The following is a 12,730-nucleotide window of genomic DNA, read 5'->3' on the forward strand; positions in this document are numbered from 1 at the left end:
GGTTAAAATTGGTAATGATGTGGCGGCTTTTGAAATTGCCAACCAAGCTTTTTTTAAAGAGATGGTGGCATCGGTGACTGGTGGTGGCGTTGCTGCAGACCTTCAAAGGGCGGCTGTTAGACAACGACGATCGATGAATATAAAGTCAAGAATTCCCATTCTGAAAAGATAAAATTCCGGAATTGTTGATGTTCGTCGTTGTATTGATTATATACCTATTTTTTTTTCTTTTTTTTCTGATATCATTATTCCATTACTGTTACTTGTGTTATGCAGTGCTGTTTTGATGTAAATACAAAAAATAAATTATTATTGTATATTTTTCAAAAAAAAAAGTAGTCCAACCTAATGTAATTCATAATCAAGTCCTTGAACGATTGCAATGCAAACAACGGTGATGCGCAACAAAAGCACATGATTTAGTTTGGAAAATGTTTTAAAATTTGTAGTATTGGGCCATATCCGTGCTTAATATTTTGGTTTAAACGATTTGTTGTATATAACAAAGTCAGGGCCAAACCATGACTTTGTTGCGGCCAATGGCCATGAAAACTCGATACGTATTTCACAAGTTGATGCTAAACAAATTTTTAAAATTAAAGACGGCCTGCATAAAGAAGTTAAATTAACAGATGACGTTGGTATATGGTTGAAAAAAAAAAAGATTAAAAATCGAATTAATATTTTTTTTTTTTAAAAGTCGGGGTCGAGTTTTTTGATTGCTTGGGGAATATTGGAACGGGGATGAAACAAGAAATCAATTAAATTAGTTGATAACGATTAGCGCGGCAAATGCGAAAAAATGCATCATGTGAAAATTATAAACCACGAAATCACAACACTTATTCAATGCAATCACAATACATGAAGCTGGATCTGCAAATCGCGGTAAACGTGAATGCTTGATTAAAAATTTACAAATGGCAAGCATTCAAAAGTCGTCACCAAACCCGACGGACGCCGTGACTCCGTCGCCTCAGGCCATCCACAACAACAACAACAACAACAACAACAACAACAACAACAATGGTAACGTGTATTCACCTGGCGTGCCGCCTGGGTCAACCGGATCGTCATTTGTTGCGGCGAATAATTTTGCCCGACCGGTGCAAGCATTTGCTGAACCTGGCATCAGGCAATCATCATCAATGTTGATAAACGACAATCCATATTTCAAGAACCTGGTGGCGGTCAAGAACGGCGTTCAATCAGAGGTCAACTTACGAGCGTTTGATTTGATTGAAGAAGGCAATACGTCAATGTCAGAGAATGACGTGGCGGTGAGCCTGTCCATGTTTGGAACTGTCAAGGGACAGAAGCATGCGAGGATATTTTAAGTGATTATAAAAAACGGTTGGTTTGGGTTGTACCTATACTACATAAACAGCACTTGTCCTACAAATGAAATACACGAAAATAATAATTCCTTGCATTAGTTCTATCCCATAACCCCGACAACAACAAAAAAAATAAATGCAAACTTATGCGGATCCCTAATTGAAAAAAATTGTTAGTTGAAACAATGACCACACTGGTTTTTTTTTTACCTCCAAAAATTTGTCGACGAAACTCTTGCGCACGTATCGCTCGGGATATTCTTCCTGAACAAAATATTTAAACACCTGAGGCTTCTGCTTCCAGAAATTGATTGTTTCCTATTCACAAAAAAAAAAAAAAAAAAAAAAAAATTAGTTTCGCCGAAAGTAATAATCAAGTTTTAAGTTTTAAACACAAACCTGATATTCCATATGTCCTTTTGCAATCAATATATTAATCACCGGTAAACTTGTCACGAATCTTTGCCTTTCAAACTCTTGTCGAATCTTGGATCGCACGGTCGGGAGCGGGAAATCAATCTGATAAAGTCGCACGATTGTGGGAACCTAAACAAAAAAAAAAAAAAAAAAAAAAAAAAACACGGTCAGGACAAATTTGATTGAAACAGTATTGTTTAACGTACGGCTCGCAAAAATCTTCGGTACAGATGAACAGCGTCTAACGTTGCCTTGGCAGGACTGGTATAGACCTTTGTAGTGACGGCAAGGTTTGTTGCAATGGTAGGCATCGTTCGTAGTCTTCAACGTCCCTGGGTTCATAAGCTCGTTGTTAAAACAAAAACAGGTAATTCGACCCCAACTGACCAATGCAAACAATAAAAGAAAAGTAATTTGCAGATTCGACGTTGATCGGATTGCAAATATGGTGTAGTAGTTTGGGTTTAACGAAGATTTCCACGATTTCTAATTCGCCCAAACCGCTGTTTCTTTTCCCCCCCTGGTTACCCGGATTCAATTTACTCGTCTACTTGACCACAACTACACTTTGTACAATGAAACAAAACATTCAAACATGGACTTGTCAATTCTGTTCCGTGCTTGTCGCATGCGAACCGGCATCGTACATTACCTGCGGATTGGCCTGCGGTCGGTTTCAAGTTCGTCAACACCACTGCAGTCAGCATTGGAATTGCAGTATCTCAAGATTGAACCCGGGCATGATGTCCAATTAGTTGAACCTGGCAAGAAGACCGTGCCACCGATCGTGGTACTTCATGGACTTTTGGGTTCAAAGCAAAACAATCGAACTGTTTGCAAGTTAGTCGGTTTTTTTTTTTTTTTTTTTTTTTTTTTTTTTTTTGGCTTTTAATCACGGGCTGTTGCTGAATTGGTTAGGCGGTTCGCAAAGGAATTACAAACCACGGTATACGCATTAGTACGTTTTGCAAAAATAATCTTACCCACATGCATGTGCTTATAATTTTTTTTTTTTTGAAACAACCAGGACTTGAGAAACCATGGCGACAGTCCACATTCGCGCACGCATGATTACAAGTCATTAGCACTAGACGTTGAACATTTTATTGATAGCCACATCAAGCAGCCAGCGGTCGTGTTGGGCCATTCCATGGGGGCCAAAACCGCCATGGCGGTTGCGTTGCGACGACCAGACATTGTGGATTCCGTAATCGCGGTTGATAACGCACCGATCGATGCCGGGCTGGGTTCTGACATTCCTCGATACGTGGCCGCGTTGAGGACGATCGATCGGATCGGATTGCCGGACGTGAAGCATGCGTTTGAAGAATTGGGTAAATACGAAAAGGCATGTCCAAAAATAACACACTCACACACACACTCACTTGCGTATTGGCACAAGTTTTCAATGGGTTAAAATCTAATTTCTTTTTTTTTTTTTTTTTAAAAAAATATCCAGAGTGTTGAGATTCGGCAATTTCTTTTAACAAACGTCAAGTTTAAAAATGACGGCAAGGTCGGATTTCGAGTTCCGTTGGACGTTTTGGCTCGCGCGTTGGATCATGTTGCCGAATTCCCGTTCGATGCCAGCAAGGATAGGTTTGAAGGGCCGGCGTTGTTTATCAGAGGCACCCGATCTCATTAGTATGTCCTTTTTTTTTTTTTTTTAGAAAGGTTTGTGCCATCAGGTCTGACCTTGATTTAGTGTGCCGGATGAAGCAATTCCAACCATTGGCAAATTCTTCCCCAAGTTTGTATTGAAGGATATAGACGCAGGTCACTGGGGTAGGTATATCAAATTGGCTGCAAAAGATTTTTCAAACTAATTCAAGGCTTGATTTTAGTGATTTCGGAGAAGACAAACGAGTTTATTGAATACGTAGAAGAATTTCTTTTGCGACAAGTAGATTAGAACAAGTATTATATAGAATAATAGATGGTAGAATACAATTTGAATTCATTGTTAAAAACCCCCCCAAGCACAAGCACAATCTACGACTTGTATCATTAGTTTTTTTTTTAATTAATTTTTATATAACTTTTATTTTTTTTTAAGATCAACCAAAGAATCCCCGACATTACATCATACTAGATAAAATATAACAAATAACGTAACATGATGCATCATATTGCTTCAATAGATTTAGACAGACTCAAGAACGGTTTCCTTAAATTCACGCTCAACCTTCTGGCCGGTCTCGGTCGTACCGGAACCTTCACCGTGAAGAGCGAGAAGGGCGCCAAGGTCGAACTTGGGCTGCTTAAGAAGCTTCACCTTTCTGATGTAAACGTTCTGAAGAGGATAGATTCCCTGGGTGGACTTCTCGATTTCCCGGCCAATGACCTCAGGAATGAGCTTGGACGTGAGCTGGGCGAGCGTGCCGCTGCTGGCATGACGAGTAATGATCTCTGTGATCTTCTTTCTGATCTGTCTGATTTGGGAAGACTGGGCGTACACGGTCTTCTTAATCTGGTTGTGCTGTCGCTTGGTGAAAGCAATGGCAAAAAGACGGAGGTAGTAGTCATCCGTGGTCTTGACGGTCACGTTGGCCTCGATCAGGGTTTGCCACTTTCTAACCAACGAGCGCAACTTGTCGGACGTGAAGTCTAAGCCGTGGAAGTTCGTGAGCGCGTTCTTGCCCTGAACCTCGTCGACACGAAGCTTGACCTTGCGGAACGAGTGGTTCTCCTGGCCACCTTGAAGATCGGCAAGAGAAACCTCGACAATTCGTCCCTTGAGCGAATCGGTAGCGTTCTCTTTTGAAAACATTAGAATCAAGTTAAACTAGAAGTTATGAAATTCAAACACATACTCAAACCGGTGCTGCGGTTAACAAGCGTCTTGCCAACATCACGGTTCTCAAACACGGTAGGAGCCTAATAAGCAAAAAACAAAATGGTTAGCCAACCCGAAATCAAAACGACAAGAGCACTGCAATGATGCGCTGAATAAAAATTGATTATTACCTTCAAGTTGTACCAATCCTTTCTGGTGAAGGGGTCGACGACTTTCTTCTTGATGCCCTTCTTTCCCTTACTCAATCTCTTATTCTTTCCGACAGCTGCAGGACACGAAGAAGTTAGAATCGTAATGCACACCACGTTCGCGAATCGTTGGTTGATATATGATACATACCCATGATGAACTCTGAATGCACAACGAGGCTCTTTAGTTGACGATGCTGAAGGGTGGACGTTTGCGGCAAAACAGTTGGCCAAGCGTAGCGTTCGTTTGCCGGCGCCGCGGTTCGATTTCGAGGTTTGCCCAAACCCAGACCGTGACTGCTTTCTCCGGCATAAACCCTAACTGCCGGGCCAAATAGGGCTTCTGCATTGCGGGGTGACAGGTGCCCAACATGTGGCCACCTGATGTCACGCCACGCAGCACGCGACTTTTTGCATGAGCCGCGCCCCGCCATTTCATGGCCGGCAAGAGCATTCCCGGGTCAAACGACCATCTCGACATTGACATCGACCTGGACATTGACATTGACATTGACCAGCGGCCTCAGCGTTCGCCTCAGTTGCAATGTACCAGCGCAGAGGCCTCCGTGCCGACGGCACTCCGCAGGATCCCCGCGAACAACCGCAACCGCAACGGCAACCGCAGCAGCAACCGCAGCAGCAGCAGCAGCCCCATCACCCGGCTGCAATGTCGTCCACGGTTCAGAAACTGCAACAAAGAGTTGTGGCCATGGCTGCCATGCCTCAGGCTTCGTCATCCGCAAGACAGCCAGCGCAGCAGCAGCTTGGAACTGCAGCATATGCCGGCCGCGCATCCAGCCTGCCTCCCGCAGCGGCATCGCAACGGCGACATTTGCCATCCCAATTCCCCATTCCTCCTCCGCAGGCAAGCACTCCGGCAACCCCGATATTATTCTCGTCCGCCGCAGTCACGGCCCATTCAAAGTCGTTTTCATCTCGAGACGACGGCGGGTTGAAAGTGTACTACATGACGCCGCCGGCAGAATTGAGCCCGCTTTTAAAGGACTCGGCTGATGGTAAAAAAATAATATTGCTTATTTTTTTTTATTTTGACTGGCTGCTAACATTGCTGCGCATGCAAAAGCTGGATATCCCGATTTCTTTCCTTATTCAGGCAACCATGCCGAAGATAACATCGTCGAAGCCTACATCCAACACGGCTTTGAAGATAAGCCTTTCTTATCGGTAAATTTTTTTTTTTTGTTTAATTATTATTGCTAACAGTACTAGAACGAAACCGGCTCCGCAAGGCAGAACTTGTACGCTTCACTATGGCGCAAAAACTCATTGTCATCACTTTCCTCATTCATGTTGAACGCAATGAACCGTCGGCATAATATCAACAAGATTAAATCACAAACCACGTTTAAGCCACCGCCAAGGGTAACCCTGACCGACGTTAAGCGAGAAGCATGGTTGAAAGACCTTGCCAGCCCGGCAGTTCCGCTGCGTCGGCTTTCGAGAACAATACCTCATGGCATCCGCAACAAGGTTTTGATTGAACAATGTGTTGGCAAAAACGTACCCATCAACAGGGCGGTTTGGTTTGCACGCTGCGTTGGTGCGAACGAGTTGCGCGGATTGAAGCGCAAGGGCAACAACGCGTCCGTAGCCGACGCCGAGTGGCAATGGATCAGGGACTGGACCGTGCAACTTACCAACGTGCTTGACAAGCTCTGTGCCGAATGTGCTGCCAAGCCTGACGACACGACAACCAAATGGCGGTCAAGGTTTGCGTACGTGATGAATTTTGCCACGCATCTGTATTCCGAGGACTTGATCGATCGCGGCTATTTTTTAGATTGGACCGTGCAATTATTACACGCCACTGTTTTGGACAGGGTTCCGGTTGCCTTGGTTTTAACCCACTTGTTTTGGTCGCAAATTATTAAAGACAATCGCAAGTCAAAAAAATTAGCAGAGGCGCTTGTGTTTCATGTCAAAGAAGCAAACATCAAGACTGCAAGCTTTAAATTGTACAATGCCTTGTTGGAAAAACTTGCCCAGTGTGTTGGCAGGCTGCTATTGGACGCACCTGAGGCGTTTATAATACCAGAAAGTTGGCATGGCATGCGGCCGGTTTTGCAAAAATGCATGCACATTATTAATGCCAGCGGTGTTGACAGGGCGTTTGAATCGGTGGCACGAGCAAATCTTACGATACTGCATCAGGAATCAGCAACGTGCCTGATCGGCAATCAGTCACGAGATGCGGACCAAGAACAACGGCAACGGTTACTCGTGGTTTTGAAAAACTCGAGCACGCCGTACGATGTCGATCAAGTGTCAGACGAACTTTTGTTGGCATTATCCATGCCCCCGGCCACGTACGACGGAGACGATGATGGCCGGTTAGTGTTGGTCGTGTCCGAATGGGCCGTGTGCGATAGCGGCGCCGGATCGGTTGATGATGATGTTGAAGCACGACTCAGTTTGGTGACTTCGATTCTTAAAAAATGGACAAGCATGGGCAAAGGAATTTTTGAAGCATTGTTTAGCTTGTTTGATGCATATCAATCCCTGCCCGGATTGGATTTAAATTTGTTTAAAATTTTTTTAAGCCAACTTTTAGATAAGCACGTTTTCACACCCGATGTTTACATTCGCAAGGTAATCTCGAGAGGAATTTTTTTGTTTCCAGAGATGCAAAGCAAAGTGAGTATTATTTTATTTTATTTTATTTTTTTGATTTTGCGCTAACAATTGTTGATTTAGATTAAATGTCATGAATTTATATTGCATAACTTGGCATTGGATAATTATTCAAATCATTTAAAAAATCAACGAGATTATTTGTTAGCAAACGCGGGCATGACGACAATGTAACCATTAATCAAATTTTTTTTCTTTTTTTGGTGGGAAAGGAGTATTGCAAATCCGGAATGTGGTTGGAGTTTTTACATTTGGTTTGATTTTTTTAAATATTAATAGGAGTTATGGAGAAAAAAAAAAAGAACTAAACAACTTGTACATGTCAATGAAAAGTTGGGTGCATATGTTTTGCATTAATACAAGGATCATAATTATATTTTTATATTTTTATATTACTAACCGTTTAAATACGCCAAACCGAAAAAAACCGAAAAAAAACAAAAAAAAATAAAACAAAATTGGATTAGATTGCGGCCAAGGTCAATTGAATCGCCAGGTCGACATCTTGAATTCGAAAGATTGGACCGTTACCTCCGCATCGAGCGTTCGGCATGATGTGCTTGGTCACGCGATCGATATTGATCATGTCCGATTTGTCGTGGGTTTGAATGCGGTCCCAAACTTCTGACGGCGTGAGGTACACCGTGGACTCGTCATCGTCCGTGGCGAGCGCATATTGTGGTGCAAACTCGGCTGACTGGTTTGCAAATGCATCGGGGGCAAAAGACGAATCATGAAATTTCTAATGACAACATGTTGTTTTTGTTAATAAAATAAAAATAAAAATATAAATAAAAATAAAAATAAAAACATACCGGAAAAACCAAGAGCTGTTCCAACCGGTTTTTGTCGGTCACGGCTTGCGATTGCGATTGTGATGATTGTGAAGATTGTGAAGTTGATTGTTTTAACGCATGATTCTCTGCTTGAAACCATTGCAATTCCTTTTTTAACCTGGCGTTATCTAATTCAATCTCTTGCGTGTGCTTGATTGCAATCTCAAGTTTTTGTTCCAATTCTTTCACATGTTTTTCTCGTCTTTCCCTGAACGCTTTTTGTGCGGCCCGGTTTTGAGCCTTGCGTTTCTGTAATCAAAATTAATTAAAAAAAAAAAAAAAAAAAAAAAAAAAACCTACGGATTGAGCATCGTCATCTTCGATATTGCCATTATCGCCAAACACTTGGCTTGCTGATGACATGATCACGTCAGGCTCGGTTTCTTGTTGAACCAATTCATTGAATCCGGTTGATTGCAGCAGGCCTTGTTCCTTGCTGTCATTGTGCGCCGTGGCAAAATGCCAGGATTGTTGTGATGATGATGCCGCGGCGTGATGAGGTTTCGGAGCAAACGGTGATGGATATAAATCACCTCTGCCATCCTGAGTAGCAATATAGGTAAAATTTTGTGTCGACATTGTAAGGAAAATAAATAATGGGATGGAAATGGAACGGAATGGGATGCAAACAATGTCGCGAATTCGAAGTCTTACATCAGCACAATCTCCAACCAGCAACAGCAACAACAGCAGGATTGTAAAATAAAAATTAGACATCAATATCATTTTATTTTTTGAGTTATATATCATTAGCTATAAAAAAAATATAATGTGAACGGGTCATCAATCACTATTGACAAGTGAAACGTAATCAACATCTGTAACGTAAAAGATATTCATACAAGGCAATTAAGAAAAAAATTAAAAAAAAAAAGACTCCGGCACCAGGTAAGATCGTAAATAAATAAAAACAACTTCGTCATATAATAAAAGAATAAAAATAAAATAAAAATCAAATCAAATCGAATGAATCCATGAACGTTAATGACAAGTGCCGTTCCTAACAGCAGTCGTGCCAATATTGGAACTCAGCAAGTTATCATCATCATCGTCGTCGTCGTCGTTGCGGACCTTGGTTTTGCTTCCAAAAAAGAAAAACCCAATGAAAGCGCCCACGATGACGGCAAACATGGCCAGTCCGTTATAGGACATGAAAATTAGCCTAAGGTAACAAACGTTGAGTTAATGATACGAAAAAGAAAATCCAGGAGCAGGCAAGGCATCATACATGAGGAAAAACGAGTACAGGACCTGGAACGCGTACAAGAACGAGAGAATCAAGCGATCCCGAACCGATCGGGATGGAATGTATTTGTAAACCAGGAGCGGCAAAAGTTCAAACGACCGGTCGGTATTTGACACCGCACTTTCGTACCTGCGCGTCATCTCTCGCAAAAACTCGTAGCCAATGCCCAAGCCAATGATGCCGAGGATCGTGCCGGCCAAGGTGGCAGCGTTGCGAATGCGCCACCATTGAAACACGATGCACACGTCTTGAGCGTCCCAGGTAAAAAGCATCTGTAAAAACAAAATAAGCAAAACCAAAACTAGCTAGCTAATTAACTAGCGTGCGATTGCAGGATCCCGAGGACGGAGAAACACGTACGTTCATGTTACATGCGGTTGCATGCGATTGATCAGTTGAGGCATTCTTGCTGGCGTCGAGATCAGACCAAGTCGTGGTTGGCGAAAATATTGAAAACGTGCTCATGGTTTTGTGTATTATTATATTTTATTTTGTTTTATTTAATTTTTTTATTTTTTATTTTTTCTCAACCAATTGTTGTTGTTGTTGATCACAACAACAGCAGATGGTGAATGGATGGATCGAATTATGATATTATTACAATGGAGTGCACGAAAAACAAAAACCACGCCATGCCTGGGGTTGAGCAAGATAATACTCACGATACCGCACGGGCCACCCAGGCTGGATCAGCCATGCATATATGCGCCATGTCGCCGTCGCTCAGCTCGCACGCTCAAGACCAATCGTGGTCTTGTCATGCATGTCCTCATCGGTTGTCTGCTTCTTGTCGCCATATGCCGTGCTGGGCCGAGCGAATTCTGCCCTCGCCGGCAACCGCTGCCTGGCTTCAATTAAACTACCAGAAGTACCAGTCCCGCACCGCACGTCCCGCACGCATCTGCGGCACTTGAGCAGCTCTTTTGACCAGTAATTGCACAACTCCGTCTTGCCTGCCTTCGTGTGAGTTGTGTTCCATCACTCCGCTTAGCCGGCGTAACTGTCGCGTAACTGTCGGTGGTCGGTGCCGCCGCTTAGTCAGATGTTAGTCAGCTGAACTGACCGGCCTTTTGCCAGCCTCGAAAATTGGCGAGTCGCGGGTGCGGTTTCACGTCAACTCAAGCATCGTAAGCCACCTTTTTCCCCAGCCATGGTCGAAGTCTCGCTCACGGTCGGCAAATTGGATGCCAGCATTGCCGTGCTTCTTACCGCCGACCACCATCTGATCGAGTTCCCATCGATATTGCTTCCGTCCGACGTGCAAGCCGGCTCGATCGTCAAGATCAGTTGCGAGGAAAATTTCAATGCCGAATCCACAGACAAGTCAAGCTTTGCAAAGTTGCAAGACGAAATCTTTGAAATCTATGGCAAGCGCAGCCCGCTCAGGCCTCAATTGCGGCTCAGGAACGCCACGCAGACGTCGATCGTGCTCGAATGGGACCCGGTCGACCTCGCCACCGCCCAACTTCGATCGTTATCGCTGTTTCGAAACAACACTCGCCTGGGAAAGATCCCGAACGCAATGACAAACACGTCCACAAAACTGTCGGGATTGTCGGTCGATACCGCGTACACGTTTCATCTCGAACTGGCTACGTCCGCGGGCACGTACGTGTCCGACAAGCTCACGGTCAAGACTCACAAAATGACTGACCTTTCCGGCATCACCGTTTGTGCCGGCATCATAAGTGACCAAGATCATGCCATTTTGGACGAAACGATTGCTCGCATCGGTGCCAAGCCATTGCAAGACCGCGTGCGCATCGACACGACCCATTTTATCTGTGTCGACGGTCGCGGTGCCCAGTGGGAGCGCGCGCTGGAAGCAAACATCCCCATCGTCACTCCCGAATGGCTCAGAGCTTGTGAAAGCGAGGGAAGGATCGTTGGCGTCCGTTCCTACTATTTAAATGCTGATCCAAAATCGCGACCACCGATTCGAGATCACCGGCCGCCGCAGCAAACTCGGCCGCCGCCACCACCATTGCCGGACGTTAAACAAGTAGTTCAACAACTTACTCCTGTTTCTCCCGAACCTGTTGCCGAACAGCACGACGCTACCGAACAAGTAGCAGCAACCATGATACCAATCGCTTCACCATCGTCGCCATCACTACAAGATTTACAACCTTCCCCGCCAACAACAGAGTCACCAGACTTGCCAAGCGCGGCACCACAAACTCGGGACTCTGCAACCAATGACGGTGACATTGCAGAAGCGGCGTTGACGGTCGAAAACGCGTCCGTAGATGATACAACAGAGCTGCAACTCGAAAGTACAGACACAACTACAGATAATGACGATTTTGTTGATGCTGGAGGAGATGACAATGACGACGACAAGGGATTTGACAATGTGCAACTATAATAAATGGTTCAAATAAATCAAATAGTATTTAATCTAAATCTTGAGAATCTCAATCAAACTTCGAACATTAATAACGCTTTCCTGCGGAAGGTTAACAATCCCCAGGTTAAACGCATGCAACACAATGTCGCTTTTCTTGGCCTCCAGTAATTGCATTATTATTTCGTAATCAACTTCAAAATTTTTGGCATTTGTCATTAATCCCATCATGATCTTTTCCGCAATCCGATTGTCGTCTTTCTCGTCTTCATCATCATCATCATCATCATCTTGACTAACGTGTTGAGTCAAAACATGCATGCATTTGACAGGATTAACCGGCCTAACCTTTTGGCTTAAAAGATATTCAAAAAGAGCCAACGAATCTGCCGTGTACGGCGGCATGCACAACTTTTCAGTCAACGGTGCCAACCGCTGGCCAAAGTCCAGACCGTCCTTGAAAAGCTGTTGCACGAGTTCCAAGCTGACAAACTTGCAAGAATACAGCGACATGCCGGTCACGCATGATTCATCGCCATCATCATCATGGTACAATAATTGCAACAACATTTGTCTCCGCAAGAATGCCGAGCCAGTCAGGATGTTGTAAAGTCGCTTGCATGCAATCGCAATCGACGCATTCCGGCACATGAGAAATATTTTTTGCACAATTTCAGCCGGAAGACATTCAAGCGATGGCAATGTTAACTTGACCCTGGTTGCTTCAACAAGTTGTTGCTTATTTTCATGACGATCAAGTTTCTATTGTAAAAAAAAAAAAAAATTTTTAGCATTCTTCATGATCTCGTTAAAAATGCCAAATCTCATTAATTACCTGCCGTTTCCGCAAACGATGCATACTCGAACCTGCAGAAAGAAAGCCCATGATTTACCAGATTATATCATTGTG

At 43.8% G+C, this 12,730-nt stretch overlaps 8 protein-coding genes across 8 annotated transcripts; 3 read left to right on the forward strand and 5 right to left on the reverse strand.

Annotated features, from left to right (window-relative positions):
- Positions 1-1,331: 1,331 nt before the first annotated feature.
- Positions 1,332-2,218, reverse strand: V1514DRAFT_336979 (subunit NB4M of protein NADH:Ubiquinone oxidoreductase). Its single transcript, XM_066928606.1, has 4 exons — positions 1,961-2,218; positions 1,737-1,883; positions 1,548-1,655; positions 1,332-1,493 (listed from the first exon to the last, which is right to left on the reverse strand). The coding sequence occupies exons 1-4, from the start codon at positions 2,063-2,065 to the stop codon at positions 1,482-1,484; spliced, it is 372 nt and encodes a 123-aa protein (XP_066781266.1). The 5' UTR covers positions 2,066-2,218; the 3' UTR covers positions 1,332-1,481.
- A 124-nt stretch (positions 2,219-2,342) lies between these two features.
- V1514DRAFT_369656 (Alpha/Beta hydrolase protein) lies at positions 2,343-3,710 on the forward strand. The gene is made up of 6 exons (XM_066929956.1): positions 2,343-2,594; positions 2,673-2,712; positions 2,782-3,102; positions 3,214-3,398; positions 3,460-3,539; positions 3,599-3,710. Exons 1-6 carry the CDS (start codon positions 2,350-2,352, stop codon positions 3,664-3,666), a joined length of 939 nt encoding a protein of 312 aa, XP_066781267.1. The 5' UTR covers positions 2,343-2,349; the 3' UTR covers positions 3,667-3,710.
- Positions 3,607-5,022, reverse strand: V1514DRAFT_298503 (40S ribosomal protein eS1). The gene is made up of 4 exons (XM_066925491.1): positions 4,891-5,022; positions 4,722-4,816; positions 4,568-4,631; positions 3,607-4,511 (listed from the first exon to the last, which is right to left on the reverse strand). Exons 1-4 carry the CDS (start codon positions 4,892-4,894, stop codon positions 3,898-3,900), a joined length of 777 nt encoding a protein of 258 aa, XP_066781268.1. The 5' UTR covers positions 4,895-5,022; the 3' UTR covers positions 3,607-3,897.
- Positions 5,023-5,211: 189 nt separating this feature from the next.
- Positions 5,212-7,865, forward strand: V1514DRAFT_336991 (uncharacterized protein). Its single transcript, XM_066928607.1, has 4 exons — positions 5,212-5,755; positions 5,824-5,924; positions 5,970-7,394; positions 7,455-7,865. Exons 1-4 carry the CDS (start codon positions 5,284-5,286, stop codon positions 7,563-7,565), a joined length of 2,109 nt encoding a protein of 702 aa, XP_066781269.1. The 5' UTR covers positions 5,212-5,283; the 3' UTR covers positions 7,566-7,865.
- V1514DRAFT_336992 (uncharacterized protein) lies at positions 7,751-8,827 on the reverse strand. Its single transcript, XM_066928608.1, has 3 exons — positions 8,528-8,827; positions 8,207-8,476; positions 7,751-8,133 (listed from the first exon to the last, which is right to left on the reverse strand). The coding sequence occupies exons 1-3, from the start codon at positions 8,804-8,806 to the stop codon at positions 7,855-7,857; spliced, it is 828 nt and encodes a 275-aa protein (XP_066781270.1). The 5' UTR covers positions 8,807-8,827; the 3' UTR covers positions 7,751-7,854.
- Positions 8,828-8,936: 109 nt separating this feature from the next.
- V1514DRAFT_298510 (Ctr copper transporter family-domain-containing protein) lies at positions 8,937-10,047 on the reverse strand. The gene is made up of 3 exons (XM_066925492.1): positions 9,834-10,047; positions 9,456-9,745; positions 8,937-9,389 (listed from the first exon to the last, which is right to left on the reverse strand). Exons 1-3 carry the CDS (start codon positions 9,936-9,938, stop codon positions 9,209-9,211), a joined length of 576 nt encoding a protein of 191 aa, XP_066781271.1. The 5' UTR covers positions 9,939-10,047; the 3' UTR covers positions 8,937-9,208.
- An 83-nt stretch (positions 10,048-10,130) lies between these two features.
- V1514DRAFT_336998 (uncharacterized protein) lies at positions 10,131-12,292 on the forward strand. Its single transcript, XM_066928609.1, has one exon. It carries the CDS (start codon positions 10,624-10,626, stop codon positions 11,839-11,841), a length of 1,218 nt encoding a protein of 405 aa, XP_066781272.1. The 5' UTR covers positions 10,131-10,623; the 3' UTR covers positions 11,842-12,292.
- V1514DRAFT_322137 (uncharacterized protein) lies at positions 11,875-12,706 on the reverse strand (the record flags this gene model as incomplete). Its single annotated transcript, XM_066926097.1, has 2 exons — positions 11,875-12,582; positions 12,656-12,706. 2 exons carry the CDS (start codon positions 12,704-12,706, stop codon positions 11,875-11,877), a joined length of 759 nt encoding a protein of 252 aa, XP_066781273.1.
- Between the last annotated feature and the right edge of the window lie 24 nt (positions 12,707-12,730).

Source organism: Lipomyces japonicus, assembly GCF_038497905.1.
Source record: "Lipomyces japonicus strain CBS 7319 unplaced genomic scaffold V1514scaffold_55, whole genome shotgun sequence".
NCBI lineage: Eukaryota > Fungi > Ascomycota > Lipomycetes > Lipomycetales > Lipomycetaceae > Lipomyces > Lipomyces japonicus.

Excerpts from the sequence above, each read along its gene's own strand:
- V1514DRAFT_336979 (XM_066928606.1), bottom strand. The coding sequence starts at position 2,065 with ATGCCTACCATTGCAACAAACCTTGCCGTCACTACAAAGGTCTATACC. Across the intron at positions 1,884-1,960 it reads ACCGAAGATTTTTGCGAGCC|GTTCCCACAATCGTGCGACT; the intron begins GTACGTTAAACA and ends TTTTTTGTTTAG. Across the intron at positions 1,656-1,736 it reads AAGGACATATGGAATATCAG|GAAACAATCAATTTCTGGAA; the intron begins GTTTGTGTTTAA and ends TTTTGTGAATAG.
- V1514DRAFT_369656 (XM_066929956.1), top strand. The coding sequence starts at position 2,350 with ATGGACTTGTCAATTCTGTTCCGTGCTTGTCGCATGCGAACCGGCATC. Across the intron at positions 2,713-2,781 it reads AAACCACGGTATACGCATTA|GACTTGAGAAACCATGGCGA; the intron begins GTACGTTTTGCA and ends TGAAACAACCAG. Across the intron at positions 3,103-3,213 it reads AATTGGGTAAATACGAAAAG|AGTGTTGAGATTCGGCAATT; the intron begins GCATGTCCAAAA and ends AAAAATATCCAG.
- V1514DRAFT_298503 (XM_066925491.1), bottom strand. Across the intron at positions 4,632-4,721 it reads AGGATTGGTACAACTTGAAG|GCTCCTACCGTGTTTGAGAA; the intron begins GTAATAATCAAT and ends TTTGCTTATTAG. Across the intron at positions 4,512-4,567 it reads TAACCGCAGCACCGGTTTGA|AGAACGCTACCGATTCGCTC; the intron begins GTATGTGTTTGA and ends TGTTTTCAAAAG.
- V1514DRAFT_336991 (XM_066928607.1), top strand. The coding sequence starts at position 5,284 with ATGTACCAGCGCAGAGGCCTCCGTGCCGACGGCACTCCGCAGGATCCC. Across the intron at positions 5,925-5,969 it reads AAGATAAGCCTTTCTTATCG|AACGAAACCGGCTCCGCAAG; the intron begins GTAAATTTTTTT and ends TAACAGTACTAG. Across the intron at positions 7,395-7,454 it reads TTCCAGAGATGCAAAGCAAA|ATTAAATGTCATGAATTTAT; the intron begins GTGAGTATTATT and ends TTGTTGATTTAG.
- V1514DRAFT_336992 (XM_066928608.1), bottom strand. The coding sequence starts at position 8,806 with ATGTCGACACAAAATTTTACCTATATTGCTACTCAGGATGGCAGAGGT. Across the intron at positions 8,477-8,527 it reads AAGATGACGATGCTCAATCC|AAACGCAAGGCTCAAAACCG; the intron begins GTAGGTTTTTTT and ends TTTTGATTACAG. Across the intron at positions 8,134-8,206 it reads AACAGCTCTTGGTTTTTCCG|AAATTTCATGATTCGTCTTT; the intron begins GTATGTTTTTAT and ends TGTTGTCATTAG.
- V1514DRAFT_298510 (XM_066925492.1), bottom strand. The coding sequence starts at position 9,938 with ATGAGCACGTTTTCAATATTTTCGCCAACCACGACTTGGTCTGATCTC. Across the intron at positions 9,746-9,833 it reads CAACCGCATGTAACATGAAC|ATGCTTTTTACCTGGGACGC; the intron begins GTACGTGTTTCT and ends TTGTTTTTACAG. Across the intron at positions 9,390-9,455 it reads CTGTACTCGTTTTTCCTCAT|GCTAATTTTCATGTCCTATA; the intron begins GTATGATGCCTT and ends TTGTTACCTTAG.
- V1514DRAFT_336998 (XM_066928609.1), top strand. The coding sequence starts at position 10,624 with ATGGTCGAAGTCTCGCTCACGGTCGGCAAATTGGATGCCAGCATTGCC.